Here is a 23,126-nt window from a genome sequence, read left to right as displayed (position 1 = left end):
CTAATAGTAATGTCACGTATACTCACGTTCTTCACAGTTTGCAGTAATGCTAGGAACCCTGGACTCTCAACTATCATTTGAATCACCATCTCAACTCTGTGAAGTATCAGAAACTTATACTGTAAGATCGAGACTGATGAGATTGTGTTTACAGCCAACATTTTATTTATTTTATCGGTTATAGAGAGTAGCTTTTGTAACAGACATTGGTGATAATTGAGGTTTTTTAATGTCATCATATCTATTGAGAAAAGGATAGATCACAGTTTTGGAAAAAGGATTACATTACTCACTGCCGTCTAATTGGCTTACTACACTTGCATGTGATGCTGTCATGTGAATGGTGTGCGAGGACTGAGTTCTTAAAATGCATGTGGATGTGGGTAAATCTTGCAGAAGACTCCTGAGCAGATGGAACCAAGCACTGCTTGTTACCTGCTAACCACTGACAAAGCAGAACTTTTCTCTTTGGAATGTGAACTTAAAACTTGTTGTTTCTTTGGGTTATAGCTGCAACAAAAAAACTTTTTTGTGTGTTAACTGACTTTTAGTTGAGAATGACTACATGTCTAGATAAAATCCTTGGTCAGATCTTTAGCACAGTCATGTAAATGTGTGTCTAACATGTCCTACATCTCTCCATCTAAGACTAACTTCACTGTTGGACTGCAGTACCGAGGGATACTGGAAGTCTTGTTATTTTCTGCTCCAATTACAGCATCTTGCTGTGTGTTGCTCTTCATCAATGGGACCATGCTACACATCTTGAGGAGTAAAGCAGTGTTTTGTGAGACAGCCTGTTATGTTCTTCTTTATAATTTACTTTTTTCAGACACCATACAGATGGTCCTGAGTCAGTTATTGTACTTACTATCTGCTTGTAGAATCAGACTGACATATCCTGTTTGTGGCTTTCTTATCATGCTTGCCAATCTCACAAATGGGATCTCTCCTCTCACACTGGTGGTGATGTCTCTGGAGAGATATGTAGCTGTGTGCTACCCTCTAAGGCATGCTAGCATCATCACCATCGGGAACACAGCACTAGCGATCATCATAGTTTGGGCCGTCAGTTCACTAAATGTTTTTATTCGACTGATTTTGCTGTTAAATTTTCAATTTGAAGATTTAGAGAGTCTCCAAATGAAAGACTTTTGCTCTAACACTCCTTTGTTGCTTGGCCCCATGTCTGATCATTATGACAAAGCTTACACTGGGGTTATTTTTGTATTTGCTGGTGTTGCAGTTACTTGCTCCTATATTGGTGTTATGATAGCAGCCAGGTCGGCCTCCACAGATAAAGCTTCAGCCCGTAAGGTTCGTAGCACACTGCTGCTGCACCTGATACAGTTAGGCCTCAGTCTGTCCTCAACTATTCATGACCCTTTGGTTACAGAGATCTCAAAAGTCCTTGATAGAGTAACAATTTTACGCATCCGGAGTATACTTTATGTGTCTATGATGCTTTTACCCAGATGTTTGAGCCCACTTATCTATGGCATTAGAGACCAAATGATCAGAGGCATCCTCATGTCCCATCTGTGCTGTCGAGTAAAACTGCCCAACAGTATAAAATTACTCAAACATTAAATTAATGTAATTTGGAATAATACTGTATATGTTGTTCTAAAGAAAAGCAGACTCTAGTGTATAAACAAAGCTAATGTAGAATACAACCAAGCTGACATCATATTTCTGCTCTATACTATACTGTAAGTCTTTTCTTATTATTGCATAATAGTAATAAAAGCAAGGCAATGAAGCTGCTTTCTAAATTATGTCTGTTGTGTACATTCTGGATAACTAATATACAGTGGCTTGCAAAAGTATTCGGCCCCCTTGAACTTTTCCACATTTTGTCACATTATAGCCACAAACATGAATCAATTTTATTGGAATTCCACGTGAAAGACCAACACAAAGTGGTGCACACGTGAGAAGTGGAACGAAAATCATACATGATTCCAAACATTTTTACAAATAAATAACTGCAAAGTGGGGTGTTCGTAATTTTTCAGCCCCCTGAGTCAATACTTTGTAGAACCACCTTTTGCTGCAATTCCAGCTGCCAGTCTTTTAGGGTCTGTCTCTACCAGCTTTGCACATCTACAGACTGAAATCTTTGCCCATTCTGCTTTGCACAACAGCTCCAGCTCAGTCAGATTAGATGGACAGCATTTGTGAACAGCAGTTTTCAGATCTTGCCACAGATTCTCGATTGGATTTAGATCAGGACTTTGACTGGGCCATTCTAACACATGGATATGTTTTGTTTTAAACCATCCCATTGTTGCCCTGGCTTTATGTTCAGGGTCGTTGTCCTGCTGGAAGGTGAACCTCCACCCCAGTCTCAAGTCTTTTGCAGACTCCAAGAGGTTTTCTTCCAAGACTGCCCTGTATTTGGCTCCATCCATCTTCCCATCAACTCTGACCAGCTTCCCTGTCCCTGCTGAAGAGAAGCATCCCCAGAGCATGATGCTGCCACCACCATATCTGACAGTGGGGATGGTGTGTTCAGAGTGATGTGCCGTGTTAGTTTTTCCACCACAAATAGCGTTTTGTATTTTTGCCAAAAAGTTCCATTTTGGTCTCATCTGACCAGAGCAGCTTCTTCCACATGTTTGCTGTGTCCCCCACATGGCTTGTGGCAAACTGCAAACGGGACTTCTTATGGTTTTCTGTTAACAATGGCTTTCTTCTTGCCACTCTTCCATAAAGGCCAACTTTGTGCAGTGCACGACTAATAGTTGTCCTATGGACAGATTCCCCCACCTGAGCTGTAGATCTCTGCAGCTCATCCAGAGTCACCATGGGCCTCTTGGCTGCATTTCTGATCAGCGCTCTCCTTGTTCGCCCCGTGAGTTTGGGTGGACGGCCTTGTCTTGGTAGGTTTACAGTTGTGCCATGAGCGCAAAATGGCGCCATCTCTAAGCCCTGACTTTCTACAACTAAAAATGCAGAAAGAAGATGTTCACTGTTCTCTGTAGCTGTCAGTTTCCTTGACTACTCTTGATGACAAAAAATGTAACAATGATGATGTAACAAAAAATTAGAAGACAGGTATACAACAAAAATCACATGTCTAGTACAGCAAAATGTAAGGAGGATATCCCCAAATGGCCTGTCATCCAATATCTCAAGATTTAGCCCAGTTGATGTTAACCAGCAAGTAATCATATCCAGAGTGGTGTGTGTCTCACCCAAACCACAAGGCAGCAAAGATATTCTACAACCTGAAAAGACACCACAAACTGCAGTATAATGAATTCATTTAGACTCTTTTTCTCCAGTTGGTCTTTCTGAAATAACTTCAGTAATTCCACAGGGTTCTGTGCTAGAACAAACTCTGTTTACATTATACATGTCTCCCGGCAGAAGATGGAGCCAGTGTACGTGGCTTGCCGTCCTCGGCTGTATCTGTTTCGCTGCTTTTTACCCCCTCTACGCTCTTTTATGGACCTTGGCATTGTATTTTTTTATCCTTTTAGTTGTATGCTCATCTAATGGCTGTGCACTGATTACATACGACAGGCAAACACTTTTAAATCTAAGACTCTCCCATTCCTCTCAGGCTGATCCTTGATGGAACCTGGGCGACGCCACCCTGCCCCGACTGGACCCACCGACCGGCTTTTTCCACCTACCTATTCCCAATCTACACAAGAAACGCTACAGGAAACGCGGTAGAAGGAGTGCCTGTCGCGTTCGCCTCAGGGTCGGCGTTTGCCGAAGCAACTTAAGTGTCCTACGACGCACCACCCGTGGCGATTTAGCCCCTAGGATACGGATGGCATTGCTTAATGTCAGGTCGCTGGTCAATAAGACTTTTCTCTTAAATGACTTCCTCTCCACTAATGGGATTGATGCTTTATTCCTGACTGAAATCTGGATTCGTCCTGGTGCGTCTATCCCTTTTACCGAACTTGTCCCATCAGACTGTATCGCTTTTAGCTCACCAAGGCTTACTGGTAGGGGTAGCTTCGGTTTTTAAAAATTCATATGCAGTTCGGCAGCAACCCTCACCTACTTACTCTAGTTTTGAAGTCCAGTTATTGGAGATGACTGCATCCACGACCACACTCTGTGTGGTGGTTTACCGACCGCCTAAATATAGTAAATGTTTTACCACGGACTTTGCTGATCTCCTAGGTTCCGTTCTTTTTAAGCATAGTTGTGTTCTAATTGTTGGTGATTTTAACATACACAGTCAAAGGAGCTTGCAAAGAAAAGCGTCTGGACTTCTTTAAGTTACTTGAAGACGTTTCACCTCTCATCCGAGAGGCTTCTTCAGTTCTAAGGTCAAATGGTGGAGAGTCCCAGATATAAACCTGGTGGGAGTGTCCCCCCACAGAGGGACAAAAGGACCCCCTGATGATCCTCTAATCGCCTGAGCCAAGGTGTGGAACTGGGTGTGGGTCCCAATCAGCCAGAGTTTCGGGTGAGTTCATTGTGAAACCTGGCCCCACCTTATCATGCGAATTCCTGAGGTCAGATGGCCCAGGGTGTGAGTGGGCGTTAAGGCGTCTGGGAAGGGATCTCAAAACTGGATTATAGATGGCAGAGAGTTGGTGTCGTAAACCACCGCCTCTGTTCAAAGATGGTCGCTCACAGTGGACATAGATGGCTTCTTTCACTCCTCTTTCAAACCATCTGTCCTCTCTGTCCAAAATGTGAACATTGGCATCCTCGAAAGAGTGTCCTTTATCCTTAAGATGCAGATGGACAGCTGAGTCTTGTCCTGTGGAGGTGGCTCTTCTGTGTTGTGCCATGCGCTTGTGAAGTGGCTGTTTGGTCTCTCCAATGTAGAGGTCTGGGCATTCCTCGCTGCACTGTACAGCATACACCACATTGTTAAGTCTGTGTTTTGGCGTTTTGTCTTTCGGGTGAACCAGTTTTTGTCTGAGTGTGTTGCTGGGTCTGAAGTACACCAGGATGTCATGCTTGGAGAAAACCCTCCTGAGTTTCTCTGATACACCGGCTACATAGGGGATGACAATGTTGTTGCGTCTGTCCTTTTTATCCTCCCTCGCTGGTGTCTGATCTTCTTTTCTGTGCCTCTTTGCTGACTTTAAGAATGCCCATTTAGGATAGCCGCACGTTTTGAGTACTTCCTTTACATGTGTGTGTTCCTTCTTTTTCCCTTCAGGCTTAGAGGGAACATGTTCTGCCCGGTGGTGTAGGGTCCTAATTACTCCAAGTTTGTGTTCCAGAGGGTGATGGGAGTCAAACAGGAGGTACTGGTCCGTGTGTGTGGGCTTCCGGTAAACTTCGATGTTGAGGTTGCCATTCTCTTCAATGTGCACAGCGCAGTCCAGGAAAGGCAAACAGTCGTCCTTTGTGTCTTCCCTGGTGAACTTGATGTTTTTATCCACAGCGTTGATGTGCGCAGTGAAGGATTCCACTTCTTGTGTCTTGATTTTGACTCAAGACACAAGAAGTGGAATCTTTCACCAGCGAGGGAGGATAAGAAGGACAGACGCAACAACATTGTCATCCCCTATGTAGCCGGTGTATCAGAGAAACTCAGGAGGGTTTTCTCCAAGCATGACATCCCGGTGTACTTCAGACCCAGCAACACACTCAGACAAAAACTGGTTCACCCGAAAGACAAAACGCCAAAACACAGACTTAACAATGTGGTGTATGCCATACAGTGCAGCGAGGAATGCCCAGACCTCTACATTGGAGAGACCAAACAGCCACTTCACAAGCGCATGGCACAACACAGAAGAGCCACCTCCACAGGACAAGACTCAGCTGTCCATCTGCATCTTAAGGATAAAGGACACTCTTTCGAGGATGCCAATGTTCACATTTTGGACAGAGAGGACAGATGGTTTGAAAGAGGAGTGAAAGAAGCCATCTATGTCCACTGTGAGCGACCATCTTTGAACAGAGGCGGTGGTTTACGACACCAACTCTCTGCCATCTATAATTCAGTTTTGAGATCCCTTCCCAGACGCCTTAACGCCCACTCACATCCTGGACCATCTGACCTCAGGAATTCGCATGATAAGGTGGGGCCAGGTTTCACAATGAACTCACCTGAAACTCTGGCTGATTGGGACCCACACCCAGTTCCACACCTTGGCTCAGACGATTAGAGGATCATCAGGGGGTCCTTTTGTCCCTCTGTGGGGGGACACTCCCACCAGGTTTATATCTGGGACTCTCCACCATTTGACCTTAGAACTGAAGAAGCCTCTCGGATGAGAGGTGAAACGTCTTCAAGTAACTTAAAGAAGTCCAGACGCTTTTCTTTGCAAGCTCCTTTGACTACGATGACCTGGATGACTGAGAACCTTCACAGACATATTTAACATACACACTTGGTATAAGGATGACCCATTTGCTAAAGACTTCCTTGCTTTAACTGACTCTTTTAACCTGGCTCAGTGGGTTAATGACCCAACCCATGTTAAAGGACATACTTTGGACTTGTTTTTTTCACATGGTCTGGACATTTTTATCAAGGATATACGTGACGCTGGGATCTCGGATCATTTCCCAGTTATTTTTGATACTGGCTTATGCACTAATGAACTACATCCTGTGGCTCCCCTTCGCCCGCTACGTGTAATTAATGTTGAAGCAATGTCAAACTTCTCTATGTCTTTCTTTGATTCTGAATCTGTCACTCCCGAATGTTGTTCTTTCCGCTCGGTTGATGACTGTGCTAATACCTTGTTATCTTTATTTTCTTCTATCCTTGATACTGTTGCCCCCATTAAAATGAAGCACCCCAGAACCTACTCTTGGTGTTGGCTTAACGACACTACGCGCGCTCTACGTCGCGTGTGTTGCCGTGCTGAGAGAAGGTGAAAAAAAGATAAGCTTCAGGTTTCTCACGACATGCTACGGCCACTTAAAATTCCAAAGTTGTTTTTGTTTTTTTCTGCTCTTGCTCTTGACGAAGGCGGTCGCACTTTTCTCCTCTCCTCCTCTCCCTTAGCTTCCCTGCTTAGCCTCTTATGTCCTTGTCTAGTCTCGTGTTTTTTGTATTGCTTTTCCCTGGAACACTCTCTCACAGTCTGTTCTCTAAAACCTAAAAGAGGATTATGGATTGATCAACTGGTCCCTAAATGCAATCGACACCCCTTTCTCAACGAGAAGTTTGGGCTCGGGTGAGCCTGAGTGCTGAAGATATCTACCTATTCGGAACCATGGTAACAGGGTTCTGGCTGATCGGAGCTGGCTTGGCCCTGACTTATCGAAGAATTAAGAAAGCGGAACCAGCTGTTCAAACCCCCACAAGGCTGCCCGCTGGGATTGAAACGTTGGGAAGAGGCGTGTGTTTCTCAAAATGGGCTCACTGAGTGCAGCACGGATAAGATCTTGGAGAGGCTACGGCTGCTGTGAATACTCAGAATAAGATCTCTGAGTGCAGACTGGATATATCTTGGAGGGGCTCGCTCGGAATAAGACCTCTGAGCATACATTGGATCACATCTTGGAGCAGCTCACTGTGGTCGTGAGTTCTCAGAACCGGCTCTTACTTACTTACTCCTTACTGAGGAGTTGGCAACACTGCATGGACCCAGCGGGCTTATCCCGGGAGCACAACATCCTCCAGCACCTCCATTCCCTCATCTGGGAGGAAACGTCGTCCACACTGCCGTCATTCCATCCCACAGCCGGATTCCGGGGCGTCAAAGCAGCCAGCTGTGGTGAGCAAACCTGACTTTTCCTGTTGTTTCAGACTTTGGGACTGTTTACTTACTGTATTTTTTTGTGGCAGAGAATGACAACAACCACGGTTTTTCTACCTCACCTGTTCAGTCTGATCTAGAAAAGACTGTTTTCACTGAGATCATCCAGCTGGTTAAGCCTTGTTCTGAAGTTTCAGGAGAACCAACACCACAATCTACTCAACTCCCACTGCAACCATCTCTACCCCTGTTAGCCCATCCAGTAGGTCAGTAAGGCATCCAGCCTGAAGCTCAGTTAGCTGCCCAGGCTGAAGCTCAGTTAGCTGCCCAGGCTGAAGCCCAGTTAGCTGCCCAGGCTGAAGCTCATTTAGCTGCCCAGGCTGAAGCTCAGTTAGCTGCCCAGGCTGAAGCTCAGTTAGCTGCCCAGGCTGAAGCTCAGTTAGCTGCCCAGGCTGAAGCTCATTTAGCTGCCCAGCCTGAAGCTCAGTTAGCTGCCCAGCCTGTAGCTCAGTTAGCTGCCCAGCCTTAAGCTCAATTGCCTTTGTTTCCGTCGGTCCAGTCTGCAGGTATGTCTCCTGTTCATCCGCCCTCAGCTCAGTCTCCTGTGTTCCCGCTAGCTCAGCCTTTAGCACGGCCTGCACCTTAACCATTTCTTTTGTCATCGGTTCAGTCTGTAGCTCAGCCTTTAGTTCAACTGCCTGTTTAGTCCCCTGCTCAGCAGCCATTAGCTCAGTCCCCTGCTCATGTTTTTCTAACAGAGTTAGAAAAAGGCTTAATGAATTTCCTCAAAACTGACATGCTTTGTGAATAGTTAGAGCCACCTGGTGAACAAATACCACAACTGCAACTGTTAAGGTTCCAAATTGCTGCACATTGCATGCCTCAGCAAAGGAAAATATTCCTAAGCTGGTGGTAGGTGCTTGTGAGCGATGTTGTTGCCACAACAGTGACGAAAACAAAATTGAGGAGCAGACTTAACATAAGCAACACACTTCGGGTGTCATTGTCCCCCATTATGCCCAGGTGGGACCGTCTTGTTGCAGAAAAACATGCACAGGGCTCTCACTGATTGAGCGTTATGGTGAGTTATATATTTTCTTGTACTTTTATATTTGTTTTGTAGTTGTGTCTTATTTTGAAAGAAATATTTATGCGTTGCTATAGTGACCAAAGAGCATTAAGGGGGAGAGAGGAGGATGTTACTCTCAATGTTGTTGGCGCATTTTAGGAGGCTGCTGTTAATAAAATTATACGATTACACAGTGAATTCGCGTGTAATATTATATTTACAAAATACCACAGTTTTTGTCTTTGTTGTATCATTTTATTTTGTTGCATTTATCCGTGACACCTGCCGGTCTGTGGAAATATAGTCTGACATTAAACCAGTCCGTGGCGCAAAAAAGGTTGGGGACCGCTGAGGTACGTGCTGTTAAGTACAAGTTTTAGTTGATATTGTTGTATAAAAAAATGATGAAGAATGATGTCATCTCTCAGTTACCATAAGAAGAAAAATAAATAAATAATACTGCTACTATATGATCACAGGTTTGGTTTCAGCTAGAACTTTTAAAGAAAGATTTTGTCGATGTTGTGTTGGAGAAATGTATATTAGTCTTTTGTTAAGTGTTATGTTTGAAAAAAAAGGAAAATACTCCCAAGCTGGTGAACTGAATGTTGCAGTTGCTTTTTACACTGTTGATGACGACTGCGTGCTGTTTTCTTTGTACCAGTTGCCAGAATAAAGAGGGAGCCCAGAGTAAGGGCAAGTCCAGCGTCGCAGTGCTGGGGGCGATCGTGGCTCAAGAGTTGGGAGTTCGTCTTGTAATTGGAAGGTTGCCAGTTCGAGCCCCGGCTTGGACAGTCTCGTTCGTTGTGTCCTTGGGCAAGACACTTCACCCGTTGCCTACTGGTGGTGAGGGCCCGGTGGCGCCAGTGTCCGGCAGCCTCGCGTCTGTCAGTGCGCCCCAGGGTGGCTGTGGTTACAATGTAGCTGCCATCACCAGTGTGTGAATGGGTGGATGACTGGTTGTGTAAAGCGCTTTGGGGTCCTTAGGGACGAGTAAAAGCGCTATACAAATACAGGCCATTTATCAAATACAGGCAGTGCTGTCCTTTCTTCATGGGCATATCACACGACATGCACCATAGACTCACAGAACAGCAACAGCTACACTCAGCAGGGACTGAGCGTCGCCCCCGCTACCTTCTGAATGGCCGGCCTCCGGACCTGTTTCGTCGCCGCCGCTGCCTTCCCCGCAGTCGGCCTCCGGACCCGTTTCGTCTCTGTCATTGGCCACCTGAACGGCTCGGACTTCTGTGTTGTTGGCCCCAGGGTCACTCTCCTGAACTGTGTCAGTGGACTCTGTTCTGGTTATGCCCATTCCCTGATTAGGTCTCTGTGTATTTAAACCCTGTGTTTGCCTTTGCCCTCTGTCACGTCGTCAATGTTTCCTACCCTCTGTAAGCTGTGTGATTGTCTCATACATACATAGTTTCTCTGTTCAGAGTTTTGTTTTGTTTTTGTGAGTTTGTTTATGAGGAGTTTTTTCCCCATGAATAAAGCTGTGTTTTGAGTTTAAACTCCCGGTTTTGAGTCCTGCTCTTGGGTCCACCTTTCCTCCCTGCATACCACACAGCCTATCATGACAGAGACATTTTCTCTGATCTGCAAATCAGTGCATTCTGTATTTATTTGCTTAATATTGTGTAGTAATTTTACTTAGTTTCCCAAAATTTTAGGAACTGGGGTTTTAAACAGTGGTAGTCAGGTAATTCAGAACCACCCAAACAAAAATTTAAAGCCGTATGCATTATTACCTTACACTACATGTGAGAAGAAGGATTACATCAGCGCTTAATGAGCTGGTAAATTTGCTGACGTGTTGCATCTTGTGAAGAGGCTTCAAGGACAAACATTACAAATTGTAAGTGAATTCAAGAAAACACTGCAGAACAGCTCTGCCCACATCACAACAAATACTAACAATAGGACGCTAACACTGCACAGATTTACTGTACTTGCATTCTGCAGTCATTTTCTCTTATATTGGTGTGATTGTAGCAGCCAGGTCAGCCTCCACAGACAAAGCCTTAGCCTTTAAAGCTCGTAACACACTGCTCTTGAATCTGATGCAGCTGTTCCTCAGCCTCTCCTCAACTATTTACTACCCATTACTCGTTTAATGATTGTTACAAGGATAGTACTTGTTTACTGTACTTGCATTTTGTTTTGTGTTTCTTGTAAATATTGGGCATTATACTTTTGTATTTCAGTGATTTTAACAGCTTAATATTTCAGGTCTTACATTTTCTCTTCAATGACAAGCACATCACAGACTCTCACTAACATCACAGTCCAGTCTCCAGGGTTAGTAGAACGAGTCATGATTTCTACTCTGACAACACTTCCAACCTGTGTGTTTCTCTTTATCAATGGCATCATGTTGTTCACTCTGAGGAGTAAACCTGTGTTTCGTGAGACCTGCCGCTACATTCTTCTGTATAACCTGCTTTTTGCGGACACTGTGCAGCTGGCACAGAGTCAGATTCATTTTCTTCTTGCAGTTCTTAGAATAAGAATTTCATATCCTGTATGTGCTTTTCTCGTGGGCTTCACTCATCTCACATCTGTGATATCTCCTCTCACGCTGGTTGTGATGCCTCTTGAGAGATATGTTGCTGTGTGCTACCCACTGAGACATGCAACCATCATCACCATCAGAAACACAGGGGTAGCTATCACTGTGATTTGGGCCATCAGTTTTTTAAACATTATTATTCGCACTCTATTGTTTTTATCACTATTTGAAGAGCTGGGTGATTTAGAGGTGAAAGGCTTTTGTGGTGACATAGCTATTCTGCTCGGGACAAAGTCTGATCATTTTGACAAAGCTTTCACTTGTATTGTGGTTGTGGCTGCTGGTGTGGCAGTCATTTTCTCTTACATTGGTGTGATTCTAGCAGCCAGGTCAGCCTCCACAGACAAAGCCTTAGCCTTTAAAGCTCGTAACACACTGCTCTTGAATCTGATGCAGCTGTTCCTCAGCCTCTCCTCAACTATTTACAACCCATTACTCGTGCCTCTTTTAATGATTGTTACAAGGATAGTACTTGTTCGCATTCAAAATGCTTTTTATCTGTTTTTTATTATCTTACCCAGGTGTCTGACTTCTCTCATTTATGGACTAAGAGATCAGACTATCAGACCTGTCCTCATATATCATCTATGCTGTCGATTGAACTGCCCAGTGGTAGAAGACAAGGGATGACATGTTTAGTTTGGATGGAGGCCTTTGTTGGTCTGCATATTTGAGTCTCGTGATTTAAAGCAACATTTTTTAATTAAAACAAACAAACAAAGGTATTATTGTTCAAGAAGCATACATAGCTATAGCCATTTCTTTTCCTTTTTTTTTTTACCACATTTTCCAAGTCTGCTTGAGGGGCTTAAAAATTGTCCCGATTCGTGATTGAGGTGAGAGACAAACGACCTCTGGTCCAAGTGCGTCAAAACAATGATTTTATTAAACACATGTGTGGGAAGATACACAGCTCGATATTGTCACCCCAGATCTCCCGTCAAAACATACTTTCAGCATGGTTTATTTGGTCAGGGTTCATGCCCCTTCTCGCGTTAGACAAAACATCACATGTATAGGTTATAATTAACGACAGTTCAACAAGTTTCCGTGTTTAACAGCATTTTCCCTATATGGTTGTCTGGCTCCTCCAGATGCTTCCTGTAGACCCCGGATCACTAGTTACCAAGCAGAGACAAAGCAAGATGTCTTTCACCTTTACCCTAGAAATTATACTTCATGTTTATGTGTATGTAAGCATGTTAGGCCTTCATTCACAGCATTCAAGTCATTTCATCAATATATCAGTTCAGACATAACGCTGAACGACGCTTTTAACCTTCATTAGACTGTATGCTTAACTCTATCATGAGCACAAATGCAATGTGTGTAATAACATGATTAAAACTGTATGTTTAATTAATTGAATAAATGTTTAATCAAATGCCACTGTTTAAAGCTTAATAAAAAGAAGAAAGGAATCAACATGATATAAAATGATATAATCCCCACATTTTCCTCTCTTTGGCCTTTGAAAAAGGCCAACATCCTTCCTATTGTCTCACTCCTCGGTCCAGTCAGCCACCACCACCAACGGCATCATAGACCCCGGACCATTTGGCCCCGAATGGCCCTCTCTATCAGTCTCTCCAGCACTCGTCTGGCACAAGGAATGAGACAACACAATGACAACAACCTGTAACCAATATTCCTATGAAAGTAACAAGAGAAAACATGGCAGACATAAACACACCCTTCTATTGCCCAAACACAGATGTCACCCAGTTCTCCAGCGCATTATTGACTACCGAATGTTCATGCATAGTTTTGGACAACGTTTTCAGGCCCTCCAGAGCCCTGGTTACAGAGACATCTGGAGCGGTGTTGTTGGGAATGAAAGTGACGGACAAGGTAAGCGACTCATGTTGTAACTGACGTCAGACGCCGGAGATTTTGGCAGAAAATTAAAGCGAATGGTAGTTTAGAATTGATGAATTGATGTAAATCTGTTTCCAAGATTTAGTAATGAAGAAGGCTCAGAGTGCATCTTCCCCGGCCTAAATTGAGACGCTGCCATCGAAGAGATGTCACCCGGCAGACTCCCCCGGCACAACATCGCCTGCCGGCAAAGACATTGCAGATATCCTGGAGTCAATCGACAAGCAGTTGTCCAGTTTCAATGCGAGGCTGTCCCTGGTGGAGATTTTACACCGGGAATTTAAATCTCTGCGAGAATCCCTGGAGTTCAGCCAGCAGCAGGTGGAAACGCTTGCCGCTGAAAATGCCACGCTACGGGAGTTGGTCAAATCTCTCACCGACGCACGATCTGATATCGTCGTGTTGGAGTTGTTCCCAGGTCAACATAGTAAATGTTGTTCCAGGATCAACATTGCAATGACCAATCAGAATGTTGTGACGTCATACTTTTGCGACATCGGGAAAAACCGCCGTAAAACAAAAAACTGTACTTAAGCTGCGAGAAACCGCCTCTGTCCGCCGCTTTAATAAACGCTAAGCAGAATTGATATTGTCCTTGCAACATTGGAATTTCATAAATGCACGAATGGCTTGGTGCACCAAAGAATAATGTCACAACAATGTGATTGGTCACTTGCAATGTTGAACCTGGAACAACATAGTAAATGTTGTTCCAGGAACAACACCAACACGACGATATCAGATCATCCCTCACCGATAACGTGAATATCAGCTTAACCAGCTCTATAGAGCAGACGCTTCAATTTCCATTGTTTTTGTATTCTGTGTTTTGGCGATGAGTTCTTGAGAACGCTGATCATAAAAAGCCTGCAGCCTAATTACTCTCAGGCGTAATGATGACAAGGAAATAGGGCCGCCCCCTGACGTGGAATCACCAGGACGCAGAAAAGTTTGAGCACTCACCCGGAACATGACAGAGGTCTGGGATGCGGGGCCTCCCTGCTACTGTGGAGCCGGGGATGGTCTGCTTGTCTCCACCCCAGGGAAAAGGGTAACATCTCCTGGGTCTAGGTGCAGTTTCCCTCTCTGGGGGCAAGGCTACCTGGCCCTGGGGTATAGGGTATGTTTGGGGAGAGTGTCCATTTGTGTCTGTCTCCGCTTTGGGTGAGTGCCGAGTATTTGTATATGTGTGCATGAGGGTGGGACACATTTGTGTCTGTTTGTTCCTGTACGTCTGTGTCTATATGTCAGGTTGGGTCTTAGACTCTACACTTCTGGGAACACCTCAGGCCCTCCAAGATATGTAGGCCTTTCTCTCCTTTCCACACTCTGATGCCCTCAGATGTCGGTACGTTGGTGGTTCTTGGTGTCCTGGACTGGGTGCTCAGGTGTGTACCAACTTGCACCTGGTGGCTGCTTGGCGGGGCCTGGCACCCGTGGCTCGGTTGGGCCCCTTCCAGGGGGTGGGGGGGCCCTCTGGCCTCCGGCCTCTGAGCCTGGGGCTCGGTCCACTCTGGCGCATCCAAAGTATTCAGAATATGTTACTCTCATTGAGTAACATGATGGAATATGTTACAAAATACATTTTGGAGCATGTATTCTGTTATCTGTAGTAGAAGAGGTTAACGTAACCTTCCCAACAATGCTGGTTTGTGAACAAGGGTGTTCACAGACACAAACTACACCTTTCTTGGCTGCTACCTCAAAGTACACTGTGCACTGTCGGTCTTGCGTGATGCACCATAACATTCAATAATTAGTATTTACTGTAATTTACACTTAGCTAGATTATTGTAATCGTGTTGTGTTTATTATGTTGATCTCTTTTTTGCTTGTTTTTTTCTTTTGTTCTTTTTTCTTTTCTCATCAAGTGATCCGGTTAATTTTTTTATGTGCACCTTCTCACTGTCCCTCTTCCCCTCTGTTTTTCTTTCCCTCCCTCTCTTACTTTCTTTCTCTCTTTCCTATCCCCCAGTCATATCTGTCCAATCTGTAAGAACTGAAAATAAAATAAACAAATAATAATAACAAAGTTGGACCAATATGGCAAGGCCGTGATGATCCACTTGCCAAAGTAAATCTGTTGGGCATCTTCTTTGGCCTTCAGACAGAAATTCTGATGGCTACAGAACCAAACGGGATGGGCAAAAACAAAGAAGAATGTTTACATTGCTCATTAGTGATCATTGTCATGTGACACTGCAACTGACTGTCACATGACACTGTAAGGTTGCGAGGACAGAACGAATAAATTGTATGCAATGTCAGACCAACTCTGTAGAAGAGCTCTGCCAACAATGGGCAAACACAGATCCTGACCTGATGACTGCCGGTAGGAACAGTAAAATCTTTTTGTGGGACTGGGATTTTTATCAACCACCAGGCTTTTGTGAGATATTTTAATGTTTTTTCTCCTTTATGAATACAGCAATTATTGGGATTCTGTGCTACATTGACTTCAACAGATTTATGTTTTACATGTCATAAATTTTCTGCAATGTCAAATGTATCTCAGTCTTACACTAACATGTCTATTGAAGTGCAGTATCAGGACCTACTGAGGGTAATTATTGTTTCCACTCTGTCAACAGTTCCATCTTTTATTTTTCTCTTCCTTAATGGGACCATGTTGTTCACACTGAGGAGTAAGCCGGTGTTTCGTGACACTCCCCGTTACATTCTTCTGTATAACCTCCTTTTTGCAGACACTGTGCAGCTGGCACAGAGTCAGGTTCTTTTCCTGCTCTCTATTTTTAGAGTAAAATTGCCATATCCTGTATGTGTATGTCTCAGCTTGCTGGCCAATCTCACCACTGGGATCTCCCCTCTCACCCTTTCGGTGATGCCTCTGGAGAGATATGTAGCTGTGTGCTACCCACTGAGGTATCCTACCATCATCACCATCAGAAACACAGGGGCTGCTATCATTGTGATTTGGATTATCAGTTCACTAAATAATCTCACTCGACTAATCTTTTTTTTCCCATTTGAAGTGTTGAAAAACCTGCAGATGAAAGACAGTTGTTCTAAAATAGCTCTATTACTCGGGAGAAGGTCTGATCAATATGACACTGCTTTCACATGTTTAGTGTTTGTATCAGCTGGTGTGGCAGTCATTTTTTCTTATATCGGTGTGATATTAGCTGCCAGGTTGGCCTCTGCAAACAAAGCTTTAGCACATAGAGCTCGAAACACTCTGCTGCTGAATATGATGCAGCTTTGCCTGAGTCTCTCCTCTACTATTTATAACCCTTTGCTCATAGCCCTTTCAAGAACTGTAACAATGACAATATTTTTATGGGTTCAGAATGTATTTTATTTGTGCTTTCTTATCTTACCCAGATGCCTGAGTTCTCTAGTCTATGGGCTAAGAGATCAGACCATCAGGCCTGTCCTCATGTACCACCTATGCTGTCATCAGAAACGAAGTCAGTAACTTGCAATATTTCACCTGGAATCTGAAATGGTTTAATAAAAGTAAGCCTCAGATTATCTGCTGGGTTTCTGCAAGATGTACACCTCTCATATTAAACTGATCCAGACCGGAGTACACTGTTAATTATTTTCAAATAGAAAATTCCAGCTTTTTGCCAAACTCTTTCTTGTTCTTGATCCTGCTGCTGATCGGAAAATTAAAGTAATTGCCGAAGTAAACTGTCACATACCTTGACTTTGACTCAGACCAATGACTAACCTTTTTTTTTTTCAGAATTAGTGTTTCCATCATACCACCGGGCCTAATATAGTCATTTGCTATATATAGACAGTTTTCACCTCCATAACACCATCATGCTTAACAAGCATGATTTAAACACTTGCCATTTTCATGAGGGACATCATCAGGTGTCACTCTGGTCATGTGTTGTGTCACTCTTTTCAACCAACGCAGAGCGATACTGAGGCTACAAATATATCTACACTCCCCACTCCCAGTTCAACAGTCACTTATATTTTTCCACTCAGCTAATCATTCCCCTTGGCCAACCCGTACTCCAGAGATGTGAGATGCACATTCTGCCTATTCACATTTTCATATATAAAGCTTGAGGAGAAATCATAGAACCGTTAGAAACCAATTTGAATTTGTGTGTACACCTTCAAATTCAAGATATGAATCATATCTATATTTTATCATCTGAGAAGAAATCTCCTTAATCAAAGAAGTGAAAACACAAGGAAGAGAGGGTGCATGACTGGCACCTGGATAAAATCTCATCCTATACTGCCTTACCTCAACCCTGATCTTCTGAAGTCATCGCATGACAAGGTTGAATTCAGAATTGTTGTCTGAAGACCAAGAAGGATACCCAATGGATTTATTTTGCCAAATGGATCATCATGGCATTGCCGTATTGGTCCATTTGATCGACCTTTGTTTTTATTTTTTATTTTATTTTATTTTCAGTTGTTACAGACGGGACAGACATGAGTGAGGGATAGGAAAGGGAGAAAGAAAGAGGAAGGAAAAGAAAAACAGAAGGGGAGGGGGACAGTGAGAAAGGGGGGGGGGGGGGGAGGAATATCTCCGGGATCACCTGTTGAGAGAAAAAGAATAGAAACAAGGAAAAAAAAAGAAACAAAGCAACATAGTAAACACAACACCATCGCATTAATCTAGCTAAGTGTAAACAGCAGTAAATACTAAATATTGAATGAAAGCACAATGTGCTTTGAAGTAGCAGCCAAGAAAGGTGTGATTTAAGTCTACGAACAGTGAACACCTGTGTGCACACCTGTGTGGATTGGCGCGCTTGTATTCAAATGGTTTCCCCATGTAATGGTCTGCAAGAGGATGTAGAGAGCCATAGCCCTGTCCCCCAGGGCATGAAGCAGGCATGGAGGAGATCCAGGCCCCAGACATCCAGAGGCCCCAGAGTGCAAGAGCCCAAGGAGGAGGGGCATCCGTGCCACCTTCATGGGAAGGGCTGAGGATCCACAGACGAGGGGTCACCCAGTAGCAACCTGGCAGAAGCTAGAGGGGGCTGCACCGGCATGCCCGCCAGCTCCGCCGGCAGCCAACTGTGCCAGAGTGAACCGAGCCGCAGGCACAGAGGCCGGAGGCCCGAGGGCCCTCCACGCCCCAGAAGAGGCCTGACTGAGCAGCAGGCGCCAGGCCCCGCCAAGTAGCCACCAGGAGTGAGCTGGTACATACCTGAGCGCCCAGCCCCGGACACCAAGAACCAACAATGCACCGACCCCTGATGGCGTCAGTCACCGGCAGGGAGTGTGGTGAGGGGAGATAGGCCTCCACACTTGGAAGGCCTGGGAGTTCCCAGAGAGGTGGAGTCTAAGACCCGACCTGACATATAGACACAGACAAACAGGCACACACAGACACAGACATGCATTCCCACCCTCATGCACACATATACAAACACTCAGCACTCACCCAACGTAGAAATAAACGTAAATGGACAAGTACACACAATCACACTCCCCAAACATACTCTATACCCCGGGTCCAGGTATCCTCGCCCCCAGAGGGGGAAACGGCACCCAGACCAAAGAGATGTTTCCCTTCCCTCCGGGGTGGAGGCAAGCAGACCGCCCCAGGCTCCGCAGCAGCAGGGAGGCCAATCGGACAGCCAGCATCTCTTCCCAGCCCCCCCGCCCCGATGGCTAGTAGAGAACGGGGGTGTGTTAAGACCCCATACCTCCCTCCTCCCGCTCAAGTGTAGTGTTGCTGCGTGTTGCTCTAAAGTGCATTTAAAACAAGGGAGAGCATGGTGCTGCTGCCAGAGAGCAGTAGGTGTTAGCACGGCCCCTCCTGAGAACCCTCAATGTCTACATGGATTTAAAATTGAGAGGTGGGCACCGGCGCCAGAGGTAGGTTTGAATACACAGACCGTCTACTGGACGCCGCCGACCTACTCTCATTTATGCTGTGTGTTCCGTCTGCCTGTTCATGTAAGTTTATTTGTCTTCTGTCTGTGTTCCATAGTTGCTGTCTCCCCTGTCTGCAGTATCCGTATCACGTTTCTGTTCCCTTTGTTATAGTGCCTGCCTGTGAGTCTGTGTTATGTTTCCTGTTTTACTTTGAAAGTCCATGTCTGATGTTAATGTGTCTGGTTTTGCTTCCCCTTGTCTCGTTAGGCCTGATTTGCCCCAGCTGTGTTTCCCTCCTGTTACCCATCCCCTGATTGCTCCCTCTGTGTATTTAAGCCCTATGTTTCTTTGTGTCTGTGTCGTGATCTGCTCTCATTTATGCTGTGTGTTCCGTCTGCCTGTTCATGTAAGTTTATTTGGATTTTTGTTACATTTTGCCACGTTTTGCCACGTTTTGCCATCCAGCAATAAAAGCTGAGTTTTGAGTTACTTTCCGCCTCCGAGTGTCTGCACATTGGGTCCTTCTACTTCCACTCCTGCCTGCACACAGCCCTAACCTGATACAGACAGAGTGAAACTAAGTTCAGACAGGTTGCCCTGGTAACAGACCTTAGAAAGGGGAAGTTATTGCAAGCTGCACAGGAAGTTTTAGTGCAAAGGCATATTAATAAATCAGCCAGAAAAGAGGAACTTGTACCATATAAGGAATGTTTCTATCGAAACTGTAACATTTACATTTACATGTAACATGTAAAGTACCAAAATAACACCTATATGTGAGACGTTCTTAGATTCTAATGTTAGAGATTCTGCAACTGGCGTTTGGGCTGTGCATGGGTCTCTCTCTTGAAGATGATTGAATAAAAAGAGATATAAACTGTTTTGACCACTCTGAGTCGGGTTTTCTCTGTTCTTTCATGGGGACAAAAGAATCGGGGTTTAATACTAGCCCTCCACCTCTGCCCAAGGTCCTAGGGGTGCTAAAATAGATACATTCCGGTGGAAGAAATTCCGATAGAGAGACGGACTCACCGGGGCGAATCCAGGTTTCTGTTAGGAATAGGAAGTCCCGCTCGGATGAGAGAGAAAAATCATTCAGGACAAAGGACTTGTTCGCCAGCAATCTGGTATTAAGCACAGCCATCTGGATCGTCGTCATCTCATTGTTGTTCGGAGCACGCCTCAGCAGGCGTAAGTTGCTATGGTTCACGCCACCTCCACAAGCCCGCATCCAGCTTCTAGTAGGTAGATGATCGGCCGGTAACTCCGAGTGAGCATGTTGTCCGACTTGGCGGGTCCATCGATGACAGAATAGTCTGATGGTGTGCTGGTCATGAGAAGAAAATAGGGATTGAAAGATATCCGAAATGGCATGGTAGTTGATTACTCCATGTAATTTTAATTAGGCTTTGATGCGAGTCCGGACGCTGCTCCGTTTTCCCCGTCGTCTAGAGCGTTTCTAAACGGGGAGGAAAAAAGGCAAGCAGCGTACGCATGCAGTTGTGTCTGGGGAAAACGGGGTGAAATTTCCCGGTTTCCAGTACGGGTTTGCTGATTGATGCTTCAGAGGTCGGAGATCGAACAGTGTTTGACGATCATAAACAATTAGTGTGGTAACATCCAGGAAACATATAGAAAATAAAATAGCCAACAACAGATAGAACTCGGGGAAGCGGAGACGGCTTGCTGTGCATACTGGCGCCATCTTGGTTTCATTCAAACTTAAAAGTATGTCTAAACAACAGTTTTTCAGTAACTTTCCACTAGAACATGGTCCCCTGTCATCTACGTTCTCCCAGGCTAGCGTGAGCGAGAGTCTACAGCATTCTACCCCCCAAGGACACGTAGTAATGCCTTTATTTTCAGGGCCGTGTCCACTTAATACTACCCTATATGGTTATATAGCATTTTAGTCAATATAAAGCATAGAATTGTAGAATTGAGCCACTTCAAATAATTTTATCCCAACAGTGCCCACTCCACGTCGGGGACGAGTTTCTGCCCCAAGTCGAGGAGTTTAAGTAACTCAGGGTCTTGTTCACGAGTGACAGGAGAAGGGAGCGGGAGATTGACAGACGGATTGGTGCAGCGGCCGCAGCAATGTGGACGCTGTACCGGTCCATTGTGGTGAAAAGAGAGCTGAATGTGAAAGTGATCTACGTCCCTACCCTCACCTATGGCCACGAGCTGTGGGTAGTGACCGAAAGAACGAGATCGCGGATACAAGCGTCGGAAATGGGCTTCCTCCGAAGGGTGGCTGGCCTCTGCCTTAGAGATAGGGTGAGAAGTTCAGCGATTCGGGAGGGGCTCAGAGTAGAGGCAAGGCAGACCCAGGACACGCTGGATAGATTATATCTCTCAGCTGGCCTGGGAACGCCTTGGAGGAGGTGGCTGGGGAGAGGGAGGTCTGGGCTTCTCTGCTTGGTCGGCTTCCCCTCGTGACCCGACCGCAGATAAGCGGAAGAAAATGGATGGATGGATGGATGGATGCAGGGAGGTGCGGCAAAAGCAAAAGCACGATCCCCTCTAGTCTTCCATTGGGACATTGGTTGCACTAAGAGCCACTGATTAGAGGATCTAAGTGCTATAGGTCAAGGAGGTTGATTAAGTAGCTGGGTGCCAATTATTTAAAAATTTAAAATAACTTTAAAATTTAAAAGTGTAATATTATCATGTCTTCTGGTGCCGCTTAAAAGACATGCTGTGCCATTTTGGACAAGTTGCAGGCGTTGGATGTAGGAAAGTTGAAGGCCTAGATAAAGAGAATTGCAATAGTCCAATTTCGAAGTAATAAGAGCATGAATGGGCTTTTCTAGGTCTTTATGTTGTATATAGGGTTTGCCTTGGAAATTTGGCGTAGTTGGTAAAAGCTGGTTTTCACCACTGCAGACACTTGCTTGTCTAATTTGAGGGAACTATCCAGCACCTCTCCAAGGTTTCTAACAGTAAAGGAAAGATGACTGGTATAGGATCCCAGGATATCCGATAGCTGTTCCACGGGGATGTGACTGTCAAAAATGCTAATTTCTGTTTTGTTTTTATTAAGGGTGAGAGAATTGTGCAGTAGCAAGTCTTTAACATCACACAGGCAGTTTAGCAAAAGCAATAGAGGGGACTGGAGATCCAAATTCAGGGGGAAATAGATTTGGATATCATCTGCATAGCAATGGAAGGCAATATTATGTTTCCATGAAAATTTATCCAACAGCGAGGGAGGATAAGAAGGACAGATGCAACAACATTGTCATCCCCTATGTAGCCGGTGTATCAGGAAAAACTCAGGAGAGTTTTCTCCAAGCATGACATCCCGGTGCATTTCAAACCCAGCAACACACTCAGACAAAAACTGGTTCATCCCAAAGACAAAACTCCAAAACACAGACTTAACAATGTCTTGTATGCTGTACAGTGCAGCGAGGAATGCCCAGACCTCTACATTGGAGAGACCAAACAGCCACTTCACAAGCGTATGGCACAACATAGAAGAGCCACCTCCACAGGACAAGACTCAGCTGTCCATCTGCATCTAAAGGTCGAAGGTCACTCTTTCGAGGATGCCAATATTCACATTTTGGACAGAGAGGACAGATGGTTTGAAAGAAGAGTGAAAGAAGCATCTATGTCCACTGTGAGCGACCATCTTTGAACAGAGGCGGTGGTTTTTGACACCAACTGTCTGCCATCTATAATCCAGTTTTGAGTTCCCTCCCCAGATGCCTTAAAGCCCACTCACATCCTGGGCCATCTGACCTCAGGAATTCGCATGATAAGGTGGGGTCAGGTTTCACAATGAGCTCACCCGAAACCCTGGCTGACTGGGACCCACACCCAGTTTCACACCTCGGCTCATGTGATTAGAGGATCATCAGGGGGTCCTTTGTCCCTCTTTCGGGGGAAAAACCCACTGGGTTTAAATCTGGGACTCTCCTCCAGTGAACTGAAGAAGCTTCTTGGATGAGAGGTGAAACGTCTTCAAGCAACTTAAAGAAGTCCAGACGCTTTTCTTTGCAAGCTCCTTTGACTTTAAACAATATGGAATCAACTATAGGCTAATAATGTATTACTCCTATACTATAATGTTCAAGTTATAATGGGGGCGAGGAAGGGGGTTGTAAGTAAACTGGAAAAAAAT

General features: G+C 44.8%; 3 protein-coding genes across 3 annotated transcripts; all 3 read left to right on the top strand.

The window, feature by feature from the left end:
- The first annotated feature begins 624 nt into the window (after positions 1-624).
- On the top strand, positions 625-1,590 carry LOC102779907 (odorant receptor 131-2-like). Its single transcript, XM_006808284.2, has one exon. It carries the CDS (start codon positions 625-627, stop codon positions 1,588-1,590), a length of 966 nt encoding a protein of 321 aa, XP_006808347.2.
- A 9,379-nt stretch (positions 1,591-10,969) lies between these two features.
- Positions 10,970-11,920, top strand: LOC148101032 (odorant receptor 131-2-like). Its single transcript, XM_087847620.1, has one exon. It carries the CDS (start codon positions 10,970-10,972, stop codon positions 11,918-11,920), a length of 951 nt encoding a protein of 316 aa, XP_087703746.1.
- A 3,745-nt stretch (positions 11,921-15,665) lies between these two features.
- On the top strand, positions 15,666-16,604 carry LOC148101031 (odorant receptor 131-2-like). Its single transcript, XM_087847624.1, has one exon. It carries the CDS (start codon positions 15,666-15,668, stop codon positions 16,602-16,604), a length of 939 nt encoding a protein of 312 aa, XP_087703750.1.
- The last annotated feature ends 6,522 nt before the right edge of the window (positions 16,605-23,126 follow it).

Source organism: Neolamprologus brichardi, chromosome 10, assembly GCF_056152115.1.
Source record: "Neolamprologus brichardi isolate AB-2024 chromosome 10, ASM5615211v1, whole genome shotgun sequence".
Lineage (NCBI taxonomy): Eukaryota > Metazoa > Chordata > Actinopteri > Cichliformes > Cichlidae > Neolamprologus > Neolamprologus brichardi.
This window is presented reverse-complemented; position numbering and strand designations above follow the sequence as displayed.

What these genes read in the sequence shown, in the direction of transcription:
- LOC102779907 (XM_006808284.2), top strand. Translation starts at nt 625, where the DNA reads ATGTCCTACATCTCTCCATCTAAGACTAACTTCACTGTTGGACTGCAG.
- LOC148101032 (XM_087847620.1), top strand. Translation starts at nt 10,970, where the DNA reads ATGACAAGCACATCACAGACTCTCACTAACATCACAGTCCAGTCTCCA.
- LOC148101031 (XM_087847624.1), top strand. Translation starts at nt 15,666, where the DNA reads ATGTCAAATGTATCTCAGTCTTACACTAACATGTCTATTGAAGTGCAG.